Genomic DNA, 15364 nt, shown 5'->3' on the forward strand with positions numbered 1-15364 from the left:
TACAAAGTTGCAGGATAATCGCGAAATCCCTTTGCCTCGGCAGCCCAGGGACTCGAACCCGGGATCGTTGCATCAGATGCACCGCGGACTCTTATCCACTGAGCCACGTCGTCGGCAAAAGGATTCGTGAGAATCCAGACAACTTTGGTATTTGGGCTAACAAGCCTTCGTCAGCGGATACCAGAGCCAGTATTGAGCACTGCAGGAACTCTGGGGCAGCTCGAGCTATATATATTCCAATGTGGAGAGCAATCGTTAAAGTTTTTTTTCATGCGAAAAAATCATTTTTTTCGCGAAATTTGTACCAAAAACCGCGAAACGTCCTTAAAGTAACAGAAGTGTCTGTTTACACGTGTCTTTTATGTGAATTGCTTCTAAACTTAAACGGTAATAACAAAGCGCATAGTTGGAATTGTCTTCCTTGCATTGGTAAACAAACAACAAAATAAACAAACAAAGGTGCTGCAAACAAGTAAACAAACATATGACTTCATAATTACAACATTTCTTCGTATAACTTGCTTTCTGACAGATAAGTGGTCCAATATCCGATATTAAAACAAGCAAATGCCAAAGGAAAAAGAAAACGTGCTGCCTTGTCTGTTCTTGATGAAGACCATACCAACACATTTGAAATTCTTTCTGACATATTGGTGTCAGCTGTGTTTATGTTACTAGTTGAGTTGGTTAAACATTCCCTTTCTAAATCTATAATGGTATCTCTATAGGGAGATTCAAAATTGTCAGCATAACTTCTCCGTGGTCTTGTGTTTACACCGTTTGAAATAGGAAAGCGACCATTTGGGCATTGTGTGCTTAGTTTAAACGCTTTATCGCTGCTGCTCCACATACTTTTGGTCGTATAATTTTGCTAAAAAAAGGAATAGGATATAGGTAACTATAGATATACACGTTATTGCATATCGGACAATTACATAGTTGTTTATTCGTGACGCCTGTCTTCTGTCAATATTTTACTGCAATTTATCTCCATTGATCTACATATTTTTATAATAACTTTATGATCCTTAAAGAGCATACACTTTATAGCAGTCACCTTTCTGCAGGGGACAGTTATCTTATATCCTGATGTTATTGCTATAGGAAGATTTCCCTGTAGTTATATTTTTTTATTGTATGACACGTTTTGAAATAAAAAACAACGGACTTGCATTGCTAATCTAACAAATACTCATTCTACTAACTTATTGCATTTTTAGGATAATTAAAATTAAAGGAAATTTAAGAATAACAGTAAGTAAGTAAATTTTAACGTCCTTTGGTATTCCATCCTTGCAATTGGCTGCTCCTCCCCTCTCGTCTGTAACTAGCTATGTTACATTACCGTCAGAGATGCGTGTAGCATTGCTCTAACTTGCTTGTCTGCCAAAAAATCCGGTTAGCGGTAAGTAGATGGCACCAAATGGACTGACAACACTACATTTTAAGTGCACCGGAGTTGGCACTCAAACTCGAAACCTTATGATTACAAGCCGAATGCGCTACCACCATCTCCGCATTGTTAAAAAAATATTATATCTATTAACGCCCGAAGTAAATACATACATTCTCATTTTCTTCCTTTATCTTTCTTTTCTGCCATTTTCTCCGGGAATGGTTGGCAAAATTTAAGACCAAAATGTATTCCAATAGAGACAAGAAAACAAATATAAAGGACACAAACAAATACATATCCAAAGCTTTGATGTAGCTCACTTTCGGCATGTTTACATTCACGATTCCTAGCATTGTGATCAAAGTTAGTATAGTCGTCACACAGATTGCAGAACGAGCAGGCACTGCCGATGGAGTGATCCAAAATGTTGTCCATGTTACCATGACAATCAAAACACACGGTAAGTACACTTGCAGCAAAAAGTATTTTGCCCGCCGTCTAAATGTGAACTGCGCCGTAGCGCTGGAAAATAATTCTAAAAATAAAAGTAGTCATCTTTTATTGTCAGCCAAATCTTAAAGTTTTCACATTAATTTGATATCAAAGTGAGATTTCGCGGCAAACTTTTACCAATTGCTTACAATATAAAAGACTTGTTTTAAAAAAGATAAGGTTAAAAAGCAATTTACTTGGAATTTATAAATACAGGTATTACATAAAAAATGTCGCTATATACCTGCATGATATGCTGTTTTGTTAGGTGATTTGATGGCTTGAATCACATCAAAATTCGACATTTCTTTATCATAAACATATATTTGTCTACATTGGCCTGTACATTCGTCTTGATTGTAGTCTTGCCACGCGTAAAGAATATCACTTTTATCGTGGCCATCTAAAAATTTCAATTATAGAAGGAAAAGTAAGGGCGAAAAAATATTTTACATAACGAGATGTTATGGTGGGGATTATTTAAACTTGTATTTTTGTCAATTTATGTCAATTTATGTCAATTTATGTCAATTTATGTCAATTTATGTCAATTTATGTCAATTTATGTCAATTTATGTCAATTTATGTCAATTTATGTCAATTTATGTCAATTTATGTCAATTTATGTCAATTTATGTCAATTTATGTCAATTTATGGCAATTTATGGCAATTTATGTCAATTTATGTAAATTTATGTAAATTTATGTAAATTCATGATGTAAATTCATGATGTAAATTCATGATGTAAATTCATGATGTAATTTAATGCTAATTAATGTAAATTAATGCAAACATAACAATCGATTTTTTAACTAAGGTCATCAACGTAAATAAATTTACGTAAACCATTAATAAAACCTTTCAAATCTACTCATGGTAAAAAATCACATGATCTCAAATTGGCGTCGAATGATTGGCTCACAGAATAATAATTTACTTACAACTTTCTATAGCCAAGAAACAAGTCTGCTTGTCGAATGGATAGTCTCTCAAATCCATCGGACACGACGCTTTTGTTGTAATTCTGTTAAGAAAGGACAAGTGAACTCACAATGTTTTTCTCAAAAACGATTTATTCAGAGATGACAATTGAGTAATGTACTCAATTGTCTCCTTCTTCAAACTTCTTCAAATCTGCAGATACTATGATAAGACCGAAACTAATCAGACTGTTTTTTTTTTGTTTTAAGTTGCGATAAGAAGAATCAACATAATGATTTTTTTATCAACTTGTCAATCTAATTTTATTTTTCATTTGTTTTTCTTTGAGGTTAACTAAAAACACACCGACAGGAAGTTTTTTGTAGGCATGCACTTTGATGGCCCACCTCCTCCCCCGTTCTCTGTCTCCACACACTTCACACACATCTACTGACAATGTGAATAAAATTTCTTCAGATTTTTTTCTTAATAATATACACACCTAGAGTGATAAAGCATATCACCACTATTGAAATCCACAGATAAAAATCTATTATTTATCGTTACATCATGGAATTTCGACTCCTTCGAGTTGATAAACACTGTGTCAGGTAGCCATATGTTCTCAACTTCTTTGCCGATCAAATTTATAAGCGCTGCTTCTTGTGTTTCGTGCACTCTGAAGCGGTAATCATTCCAAAATTGAGCGAAATAAAAGTCCATTTCAAATTCCTAAATAATGAAAATGAGGTAATTGAGATATCCTTTCGTGAGAGTAAGCAAGTGACAGGGAAATTACTTGATTTTTTCATCCTAATGGTTTAGTTCTTCTTTAACTCCAATTTGAACTATGCAGTATGTGGAAGTATACAAGATGTGTTAACCTGTTTACTTACCTGTCCTTAGGGCTCTTTGAGATAACAAAGAGTCTTGAGGAGAAGGGTTTTTTACATAAAATGATGAGCGATTCTGGTTTCTGAAGCGATACAACGCCTTCAAATTTTAAGTGTTTCTTTGGTTTACTTAATGCAAACTTTTTTTCTCATTTTCAACTATATTATATAGCAAGAAAAAAAATTGTAGCAACTTTCAATTTTTTCTTGGATAAATTTCTTTTTTTCGTTTTATTTGGATGCATTTCTTTTTTTTGTCGCAAAATTTACTTTCTTCCAGCCTTCTACAGCTGGTTTATGTTTTTCACTATACCACAATTAAATTCTTCCAATGAATATTATGTTGGCTTTCACAAACCTATTGTCTTACAAACATATTATGTGAGAAAATAAAACTTTGAACTTTTGCGAAGATATTATCAGTTTCTTATCTTAAAAATTTACTAGATTCTACAAGTTACAGAATATTTCTAAAAGCACACAAGCATAGGATAGCAATCAAGTGAATAAAAATTGCTGCAGCAGGGATTTCATAAACGTATTAACAGATTCATTACCATTGCTCCTTCATCAAACTCACTAAATGATAGCACTTGTACTTCAAGCTTCACCAGTGTCGCGTTTTCTAAAAAGGTAAAAAATGACTACTTTGTAACCTTAATAAAATTAATTGTTGGAGGGATTAATATTAAAAAGTTTTGCAGCTTTCCACGGAATTAAGTACCAAAATAACATATAAAAATTGTGCAAAACAGTACTTTATTGAAAATCAATTATCCGCGAATTTATTCATTTATTTATTTATTTATTTATTTCACGAATGTTTTACAAGGATGGCCATTTCAGACATTATAAAGTCTGTTATCAACATGGGTCCTTGGAATAAATAGGATAAAAAAATATTAGTAACAATAAAACAAGAAAATGTAAATGTACAATAAAAACGGTGAGTAAAAAATATATAAATTGCAAAACGGTGAGTATAAAATATATAAATTGCAAAAAAAATAAAAATACTTCGCAAAATATATTCTTTTATTTTTTTCACAGATAAGTCACTCTAATTTTTTATTATTATTATTTTCTTGGATTAACATACTGATAAAAATGAGCACAGTACTTTTTTGGAAAGTCACAGTTCGCGAAAACAAATCTTGATAAGGTAGTAGCTGCGTAGAAATAAAATATGCAATTCTGTTTACGTAGATAAGAAGATAACCAAACAATTACTGAAAACAACTATAACAATGTCTTAGTTGGATTTTAAAATACGGCTTCTTGAACTTTACCTAAGAGACCTTTGATCTACGGTACGGGAAAGGAGGTATCAAAGGAAAAGAAATATGTCTTCCTTTAAGTTAGTCAGTATAAGAGTTTCACCATCTTCTCCCTGAAACTTAAAGATAAGAGCAACACACAATACTAACCCCCGTGTCCTGGTCGAAACTTTTTATCATATGTCTTCATGACGTCAATATACATCTTGGACAATTCTGTAGCACTTACTTTTCGTTGTCTGAAAAATTAAAAGGATTAGTTAAAAGCCTGGCATCATGTATATAGAACTTTTGTGTCTGTAAGTTTTAACTTCCAACTTCACATTGTACTGGTGCTTCTTTTGTCAGTTAAAAAAGGAACTGACGAGCAAAACCGAACCTAAAGTGTCTGAATAAGAGTTTCCGACACATATCTTGCTTTAAATAGAGTTGGATACAAGAAAAGAGATATAAGCTTTTTCCAAGTGTTTAGTCAGCATGCAACAAGCAAGCAACGGATGCACCTGTGAAAGACAGAACTTAGCCAACATTGGGCCTCAGGGAAATTTTAGTGCCGTGAGGTATACTTATAAAAAAAAGTGTGACATTTTAATTCTTTTGAAAGGAAATGATAGAAAAGTCGTGATATCTATTGACAATTGCTGATGAGAATGTGTAAATGAACTAACCACACTAATTGAAAGGTCCCTTATGGTGACACCAAACATTTATATAAAACATTTTAAACTTAACATCTAAAAATAATAACCTACTCACTTTTGTGTTGCATTTTGAGGAGAAACTGTCGTTTTGAATTCGGACACCGTGTAATAACTACCCGCTGGACGATGACTGTCCACCATTGACCATAGCATCATGACAACCACCAGCAGCATTGTTGATACCTTTCTCCAAGTTAATACTTGCAAAACAAAATTTTCTTTTAACCTTCTATTGGTAATGTGGCACAGTGGTACTTGATATGTGCGTTGAGAGTATACGATCTCTTACTTGTAAACGTGCATCTCATAAATAATTTATTCCAACAGAGCAGATGCGAAGTCTCATCACCTTTTATTGAAGTATGTGGGAATGGCAGTATCGGGATTAAAAGTGTTTTTTCTTTAATAGTTTTTTTCCTAACTGGATTAATGTGATGTGTGTTGAACTTCTTTTATTATTTTTTTTATTATTGTATTCTAACTTAAAATTTAACGCATATCAAAATTTCAACTTTTAATATCAATAATAACACTTATCACAAGAGAAAATGCGACATCGTTAAACTAAAATTATAATATAAAATAAAATAAAATTTTCACTATTTGTTATATTGTTTCTTCTGTATCTTTACATGTATTTATATATCCGTTCGTTCATTTTTAAAAGCACTTAAGCCAAGTTGATTAATTTTTCCAAATTAAGCGAATCTTATGTATATTTGCGAAAATTCATCTGCGCGAAAAATCCCGGAAAGGTCAATTCGTACAAAAAAATGTTCGCAAAATATTTCGACATCACTGATTGGCGAAATTTAATGGTTACGAAATGCATTTTTAGCCTTTAATAAACATTAGCAAATTAATGAACTTGAGGTAACAAGCAGCTAAAAGTGATTTTTACAAACTTATCATGTTCATTTTTATTTCACAGAATACATATATTCCTTAGAAAACATAAAAAGTAAAGGAAGACGAATAAAAATTAAGAGATTAAGCAAAGGTGACCTTCTCTTTAACTGCATCCTTATCCAGATTTTGCTGCGTGATGGTAAAGCCGCTAGCGCTTACTTTATTACTTTTAATAAATAATGAGATTGGTTAGATCCACCTGTTTCCACTCCTGGTAAATGTAATTTAATCCACTTATGGTTCTTCGCGAGCACATGTTGCTTATGTATTCCAAGCTTAACTTTATAATGCTTTATCTGAAGCCAATTTATTACTTGTCCACACTTAAACTATATGTAACTAGTCGTTAGCCCGTGGAAAATCCACGGGTTCGCCCATCCTTTTTATACCGCATTGCGTGCTTCTCGCTATTGCGCAGCTAAGCTACCATTTTGCGTGACAGACAGACAGACGTATACGGGTATTATAATATAGATGGTGGTAAAATCACTTAAAATACATTACCAAATTAAATAAGGTTTATTTTGGGGTGGGGGTTTCTTTAAAATAATTACAACAGTTTTCCGTATATAACATATAGATAGTCAGCTGGCTAGCTACGTATAACTTTAAACATAAGCAAAGGACTTTACCAAAGCTATCTAGCTATCAAATAAAATGTTTACCCCAAAAAGTTTATAAACATCCTTGATTTATCCAAAATCTTACAGCTTAATGTCAGCTAACTACTAGCTACTTGTTTTTCCATAAGCAACCAGTTGCTTAGTATCTTAAATTGCGCTAACAAAAAATGAGGCTTGCATCCATCCCATAATCGCTTATTTCTTACTTTCTTCTTAGTTAACAAAACCATTTTCAAATTTAAAAAAGGAACTTTTATAGCAATTTCTTTTCTTATGACGTTTTTTTAGAAGCAAGCGATCAAAAAGTTAACGATCACGAAATTAACGAAAAAAGTAAACGCGAATGTTTATAACAACTTATAAAGAAAATTTAAGTAAATGATTTAAAAAAAGCATTAAAATAAGGCAAATCTTTATTTTGAGAATGGGTTTATTAACAATCAGTTTCTCTTGTTTTCTTCGACGTATTTATAATATCAGCCACTCTACGACCCGCCTTAATCACACTAGGTGAGTGAACTGTATCAGAACAATTTCTTTTGTGTTAATCCAACAAGGAGAAAACGTGTGTGTGTGTGTGTGAGTGTTTTGCAATGCAATTGCATTGAATAGTATAAGTTTGAACTTCAATTATAGGTTTTACATTCACTAGTAACTTTTTTAAAATCTTGGACATTTACGTTACACTTTTAGAGGCATTTAATTACCACGAATTTTAAAAATTCGTGGTAATTTCCTAGATTAAGATTAATCAGAAATTAGCACTTTAGTTATTGTGCTTTGTAGAAAACCTTCTGTGTGTGTTTGGTTTGTAACTGATGAAAACGATCTAAAGGTGCAAAGTATAGATTCACAATGCCAATACTGTATCTGTGAAGCAATTATGTGCTTAGGAACCACGAAATAAGCATCTTAAGAGCTAAAAGATACTTTGCTCTTAGCAACCTAAGACCTGACCCAATACGAGACTTGTTTTTCTAACAACTACTGCCTCACAACATACAGTTAGGCTAGTACCAGAAAGTACTCGTGAAAGCTCTGAATCGAGTAAGCGTTGTGGCAGTTGATATAGTGTCTTTCTGAACTTTCTCTCATCACTCCTCCGATTTTGTTTACAAAATGTCTACACATTATTTTGGCTGTCCCTATTCTCCTCTATATCTGTGACTTCAAGTTCTATCCTATCTGTTCCGCAACTATCCTTTCTGAATAGATTAATGCAAGTGGCATTATTCTATCAACTGGCATATGTAAATAACTTGAACATTTCAGGTAACAGAGAAAAAGTTTTAGATATGTCAGCTAACACTGGACATGTGCTAAATCATTGGACATGTCAGAAACGCTTTAGAGAGGCCAGAAAATTAATCGATTAAGTCCGAAAATGATACAAAGTTTCTTACCGTCGATAATTTAAAAAAAGTAATGTCTCGTTAAGAAATTTGCATCGTTTTAGAAATTGTTCAAAGTCGTTTTTTAAAGAAGAAAGATCAGGAATTAAAAAAGGATTTAAAAGTTAGAGAGTTATTAAATGGTGAAATGAATGTTTTCATCTCGTCCTATTTCTGAAAGACAACCAGCAAAATAACCAACAAGAAGCAAAATAAACAATCACAAAGTACGCAAATTTTATAACTCTGCGTTCTAAGCCAAGACTTTTGTTTCATTCCACGACAACAACAAATTCTATAAGGGTTTACTCTTTTATATCTCACTAAAAGTCAGTACTGATTCTCAATTTGTAATTTTGATGTACTTTACATCCAATATTTCTAATAATTCCACAAAAAAAGCTGTTTGAACTCAAATATATTTACACCACACAATATTGATGTAAGCCGAAAGCTCTTCACGATTATCGTTACAAAATTCTTGTTTGTTCTACTTCAATCATTCATACGTTTTGTATACGCATTGAAAAAAAGAATGAAAAAAAAAAAAGAGAAAGAACATTGAAAGTCACTGGTTACGAAAAAATTGAATGGATATATATTAAAAATTAAAGGATTTAAAAAAAAATTCGCAATTGATAAATTCATTCCCTTTTTTGTGCACATTTATTGAATTATATCGATACAAAGAATTTTGAAGTAACCTTTTGTGAAGTGAAAGACTAAACAAAGAGGATAAAAGTGAAATAATGCAATTAGATTTTAATAGAATTTACTTTCTCTCCGATTACGACAACAAGACAACCCCTTGCACATGATACTCTGCTAGGTAACTGATAAAAAACGTCTCTAACCGATAAAGTAATCGTGACGTGGGGTTTTTTATGTTCCCCAGACTTCCTACGCCAATCGACAGGTACAATAGTGCATGACGTAAGAGTGGACCAGTCCATTTCAAACTTTATTTTTCAGTAAGGGTCGGCTGCGTTGATTGTAAAATTAATATATAGTTTGCATGAACTTCAGTTTTAGAGCATATTCAGTAAGAAAATGCCGCCAGCCACATAAAAAATAATTTGGCTTTCTTCACCTGAAGTCCGCATTTTAGTGCCAGTCGATTTTTCAATTTTTTTCAGCACATGCGCGAGAATCTCGTCAAAACGTAAAAATTAAAAATCATCTATTTAGGTTTTTTATGCAGGTTGTAATAAATGCATATATGTAAACTTAACCAATGAGTTTAATCACTAATCTTTATTCTGTGGAAAATCTGTAAGAATTTCATCAACAGTCAATTTTCTCCATGTGGTTCTGCTTTTTCACCTACAACGTGTACGTACAAACACTAAGTTTCGCAAGAGTATGTAAACATTGGCAAGTACAGACTTTACGAAATAAGAAAAGGGGCTATCTGCAACGACGTTGTCAGGAACATTTTATGAAAGCCCGTCACATGAAAAAACGCGCCAAAAAGTTAAACGAAAGTGACGTGAGAAAGAACTAAAACAAATATGGCGACTGTCAAAAATTTTGAAACTGATAAAGAAAACAACAACAAGCCGTTGAACTCAAAACTTAGAAGAAAAAAATTATGTTCTCTTCTTATGCGTAATCAGTAACATATGACATTATCATACGAAATTTTTACTTCGTAAAAATATTCGACGTTCTACCTATCTCAAAATGTTTTTTTCTAGTCAGATGGAGAATGGAAACTTTGTTTTTGGGGTGTACCCTGATCTGTACGTGCGCATCGTAGATGCCCCTTTCCCTGTTACACTTGCAACACTGCCGCAAAATACTACAGTATTTCCAACGAGTGGAAATACAGAAGGGTTCAACTCACACTATTCTATTCTTATATTTTCAAATTAAAGCAAACACTAAAAGAAATACTAAATCAGACCGGCTGATACACTACGTATATGTGCAAATACTACAGAATATAAAAAAAGCAAGAGTGATATTCATTTTTGCAAATTATTCAAAACAAATTCTGTGGCATCGTTTAATTCATTAACCGGTATGAGTATTTTTCGAAACCAAAAGATTTTGCTGAGACTGCAAACTCATTATTATAATAGACTAGTTAACATGAAAATCAGATATTTTCTTTTTCTTTTGTTTTTCTCACATTTAGCGCAACTAAATTTAAGTCCACGTAATTTAAAGTAAGGCGAGTAAATATATATATACAAATTATTATTTAAAGTTGTATTATCACACAATGTGTTTGTAACATTCGATGCACAACATACTGAAAATGAGTATAAACTCCAACATGCAAGTAACAAATTTTTCTTCAGTAATCACTTTTTTTCTTTTTCTTTCTCTTAATCAATAACAGAAATTTCGGAGAAAACTTCAAAAGCCTCAAGCGTAAAATCAAAAAATGACTAACCCATGTGCATGCTATAAAAAATAAAAAATAAAGCAAAAATAATATGAAAATTATTAGATATTATTAGTTATAATCAAAATTTACTTTTCCTTTCTTTAATTAGAGAAAAATCATGTGAAATTTTCTTTTTAAATGTCCTTCCCTTTTTCTTTTACACAACATTCAACTTAACATACTTTTAGAAAGATTAAAAAATGAGACTCATTGTTTTTGAGAATTAGTGGACAGATATAAAAAAAACCCCTCAAAAATTTTTCCGATTATAATTTTGCTCAAAACAATAAATATCAAACTTTCAAAGCCTCGATTACAAAATACAAATTTACAATATTTACGTGCGTTTTACGTTATTTTATATAATAACTCAAGTAAAAATAACAGGAAAATTATTAAATATAATTAGTTAAAATGAAAAGTTACTTCTCCTTTCTTTAATTAGAGGAAAATCATGTGATATTTTCTTTTGCAACTTCCTTCTCTATTTATTTTACACAACATTGAACTCAACAGACTATTAAAAAGATCAAAAAATGAGACTCATTGTTTTGAGAATTAGTGGACGAAAATGAACACTCTAAATTTTTAGGAGTATGATTTTGCTCAAAACAATAAATATCAAACTTTAAAAGCCTTGATTACAAAATACAAATTTACAATATATACGTGCGTTTTACGTTATTTTAAATAATAATTCAAGTAAAAATAACATGAAAATTATTAAATATTATTAGTTAAAATGAAAAGTTACTTCTCCTTTCTTTAATTAGAGGAAAATCATGTGATATTTTCTCTTGCAACTTCCTTCTCTATTTATTTTACACAACATTCAACTTAACATACTTTTAGAAAGATTAAAAAATGAGACTCATTGTTTTTGAGAATTAGTGGACGAAAATTAACACTCTGAATTTTTAGGAGTATAATTTTGCTCAAAACAATAAATATCAAACTTTAAAAGCCTCGATTACAAAATACAAATTACAATATTTACGTGCGTTTTACGTTATTTTAAATAATAATAATAATAATAATTATTATTATTATTATTATTATTACTAATGATACTTAATAAAGAAAATTGACAAATTGTATATGTCAAAATGCGTGCCAATTTATATAAGTTAAGCAAAGCTGGCAAAAATAAATCTTTACTTAATATCCGCAAAGTGATTTAGACAGTTTAATATTACGTAAAACATGCAATTAAAGCAAATTATGGCCTGACAACGACAGAAAAATTAAGACTATAAAACAAAAGCAAAAACGAAGTAAAGGACAAGGCGGAAAAAACAAATTTCAAAATATTTAATCAATATAAAATAAATAATTAACAGTTGAATATATAAATAAAATAAAAAAGCTATGCCAAAAAAGAGCAAAACTTATGTTAAAAAAAAAATAAGTCGAAGGTTGAACGAGAACATAAACAATTTAGATATAAAAAAAAAATTCATAACATTCTGAATAACTACTGAAAAGAAATGGAATTCAAGTCCGCTATTTCAAATAAAAATGCAGTTGAAATGATAAACGTATAGCAATTTTTGAACAAACCAGCCAAGAATGGATGATTTGAAAAACACTTTCGCAGTAGTGTTGGTTTGTAACTATTCAATTTCTACCCAAGCCTTGCATGCGGCAATCTCATCATATATGGGTGACTTCTTATCCTCGAAAACTGTATACGAAGGTGGAGCTTCAGTCCGATACGCAGGCAAATCCACATACACATTTTCTTTAGCTTTTTGCCTTTTATTGTATTCGTTTACAGCAAAATCTACCATGATACGGTCCTTCCTCAACGAACCCATAGGTGATTTGTTGTTACTTCTTCGAGCATTCTGAAATGAGGAATAATTTTTTTTAACAAGAATTAAAAGTTACTCCAACTTTAATTCTAATTCTTTTTACTACTTTTTTTAGGCTTTTTTTTTCTCTTTTTGCCCACATGTTCATCCTGTTTTTCCCGGTTATTATATTTCCTAATCTTACTCTAATTTTTCAGAAGCAATAAAAATTGCTAATGGTAAAATTGTTTTTGTTTGGAGTGGCATATGGTTAAACACGTGTCAGTAAATAGTAAATTAAAATGAACTCTTTTTGGATGGCAAGACCAGAATGGATTCCGATTTTGTTCGCCAGTGTTCGTATAATTTGTCATTTGCATCAAAAAAATCATGGAATAACACATATTGTTATAAGCAATGCTTCCACGGAACGTTAAGTAAAATTGCCTAAGAATTAAATAGATAAAGTCCTTTAAATGTGAACAGAATGCGTAGGGCAAAACTGAAGATTTTCATTCAAAAATAAAATTGGTGTAATATCCTTTTCTTGGTGCAGATACAGCAAGTTAATTAAAAGAGCAGAATAAGCTCAAATTTTATAATTAACAAATTATCAGAAAAATACAAGTAACAAATTTTAACATCAATGTACCTCTGAGTTTGCTCTCTTTCTTCCTTTACAAACACAAGCCACACAGACCAACAACAGGATCACAAACAGAAAGCCAACACCACCAATTGCAGATACGAATATATAATTTTTATCGCCAACCTTGCCGTCAATCGATTTTCCTCCTCCTGCTGGAAGTTAAATTTTAAAATTCAGAATTAGAACGAAATAACATTGGAAGAAAGAGATGTATTAACACATATAAATGACGCATGTTTTTCGCAGATAAAAATAAACAAATAGATTTCTTTTATCTAACTGACAAGTCAAAGATTGCGTGCTAAATAATAATCCGAATTTAAAGTTAAAGAAAGGGGGTATAATCTTGTTTTGTTCAAAACAGCGTGAATATAAAGTGGAGTGTCAGTACAAGTATTGCGAGATTCTTATGGCTGACTGTTGGTCAGGAAATTTTGTTTCTTAATTTAATAACGAGGTGTGGCGCAGTTTCCTCATATAACAAAGCTGCTGCAGCAAACAACTGAACATAGATTGTAATATAACTTTCTGCAGAGAAAGAAAGAAACAAAATTGCTGCAAAGCTAAAAAAAACCAACTAAATTGTGATTGTGATGTAGTAAGCTTCTGCAGAAAAAATAAATATCAAAATTACGATTCTGATTTAGCAAAGTTTCAGCGAAAAAATAAATATCAAAATTGAGACTAACAACTAACTTGTTATGGTGATATAAAAAGTTGCTGCAGAAAAATAAACAACTGACTTGTGATAGTGTTGTAGCAAAGTTACAGCGAAAAAATAGACAAAATTTGAATCTGATATAGCAACGTTGCTGCAAAAAAAACTAAATTGTGATAGTGATGTAGAAAAGTTGCTGCAGAACAATAAACAAGTTAATTGTGATTCTGATGTAGCAAATCGCTGGAGCAAAATGAAAAAATTGAATTGTTATTGTTATTGTGATGCAGCAAAGTTGCTGCAGAAAAATAAACAACTAAATTGTGATTCTGATATAGCAAAATTGCTGCAATGCAATAAAAAGAATTATGGAAATTTTTCTGCAGCAAAGTTGCTGCAGAAAAATAAACAACTAAATTGTGATTCTGATATAGCAAAGTTGCTGCAGAACAATAAAAAGATTATTTTTATGGAGAAAAAAAAATTTGTTGCTGTGGTGACAAATTTTTAAAGAAGTTATGCAAAGCATAGTTGGACGTATTTTTATTTGGTTACAGTCTAAATAAATATACAGAATTTAAAAACCTTATGTTAAAGGATTTTTAAAGCTTCCACAACCTTATCGCTTCGGTTCCAAGTTAAAGTTGAAATAAATTTTCTAAATTTTCAGATAACTCTCATTTTTCTACGTTCGCCAGAACGCTATGTTCACAATCTCCCCGATCATTTTCTTATGTTAAACAAAAATGACCAATTTTAATATTTGCTAATAATTTCGTAATTTCCAGATGGTCTATAAACCGTAAATATTATCAGTTATAAAATAGCAAAACTTTAACAATAAATAACAAGAAGAATAAAAAGATATAGTGAACAACATACAATTTTCATTCTTTTCCATGGTAATATCAACGTGATAATATTTATCACCACTTCTAATTTGAAATATATTGCTTGTATTGCTGACGTAATCATTACTTTGTATTTGTTCTTTATCTTGCTCGCTGTAACACCATCCAACATTTAATATTGCACTAAAATGAAGAATGACATAAACTACCAAGTCCCTTATAACACAATTAAGATCCTTACAAAATCACCTAAGGTTTTGACAACCATATTATATTTAACTTCTCAAGCGTCGCACATATCAGGAAGACATACCTGCACCCACATATACATACATGCATGCAATCACATACATACTCACACATATCTATACACAACCTGTATGCTTATATGCAAAAATTATCATAAATAGCCTC

The 15364-nt window shown here is 31.4% G+C and overlaps 2 protein-coding genes across 2 annotated transcripts; both read right to left on the reverse strand.

The window, feature by feature from the left end:
- Window positions 1–460: 460 nt before the first annotated feature.
- On the reverse strand, window positions 461–6284 carry LOC130625907 (gamma-aminobutyric acid receptor subunit delta-like). The gene is made up of 8 exons (XM_057441034.1): window positions 5737–6284; window positions 5131–5219; window positions 4261–4328; window positions 3313–3542; window positions 2831–2913; window positions 2133–2291; window positions 1567–1931; window positions 461–871 (listed from the first exon to the last, which is right to left on the reverse strand). Exons 1-8 carry the CDS (start codon window positions 5853–5855, stop codon window positions 497–499), a joined length of 1488 nt encoding a protein of 495 aa, XP_057297017.1. The 5' UTR covers window positions 5856–6284; the 3' UTR covers window positions 461–496.
- A 4162-nt stretch (window positions 6285–10446) lies between these two features.
- LOC130625086 (uncharacterized) lies at window positions 10447–15313 on the reverse strand. The gene is made up of 4 exons (XM_057440163.1): window positions 15264–15313; window positions 14982–15133; window positions 13445–13593; window positions 10447–12846 (listed from the first exon to the last, which is right to left on the reverse strand). The coding sequence occupies exons 1-4, from the start codon at window positions 15311–15313 to the stop codon at window positions 12613–12615; spliced, it is 585 nt and encodes a 194-aa protein (XP_057296146.1). The 3' UTR covers window positions 10447–12612.
- Window positions 15314–15364: the final 51 nt, after the last annotated feature.

Source organism: Hydractinia symbiolongicarpus, chromosome 14 (genome assembly GCF_029227915.1).
Source record: "Hydractinia symbiolongicarpus strain clone_291-10 chromosome 14, HSymV2.1, whole genome shotgun sequence".
Classification (NCBI taxonomy): domain Eukaryota; kingdom Metazoa; phylum Cnidaria; class Hydrozoa; order Anthoathecata; family Hydractiniidae; genus Hydractinia; species Hydractinia symbiolongicarpus.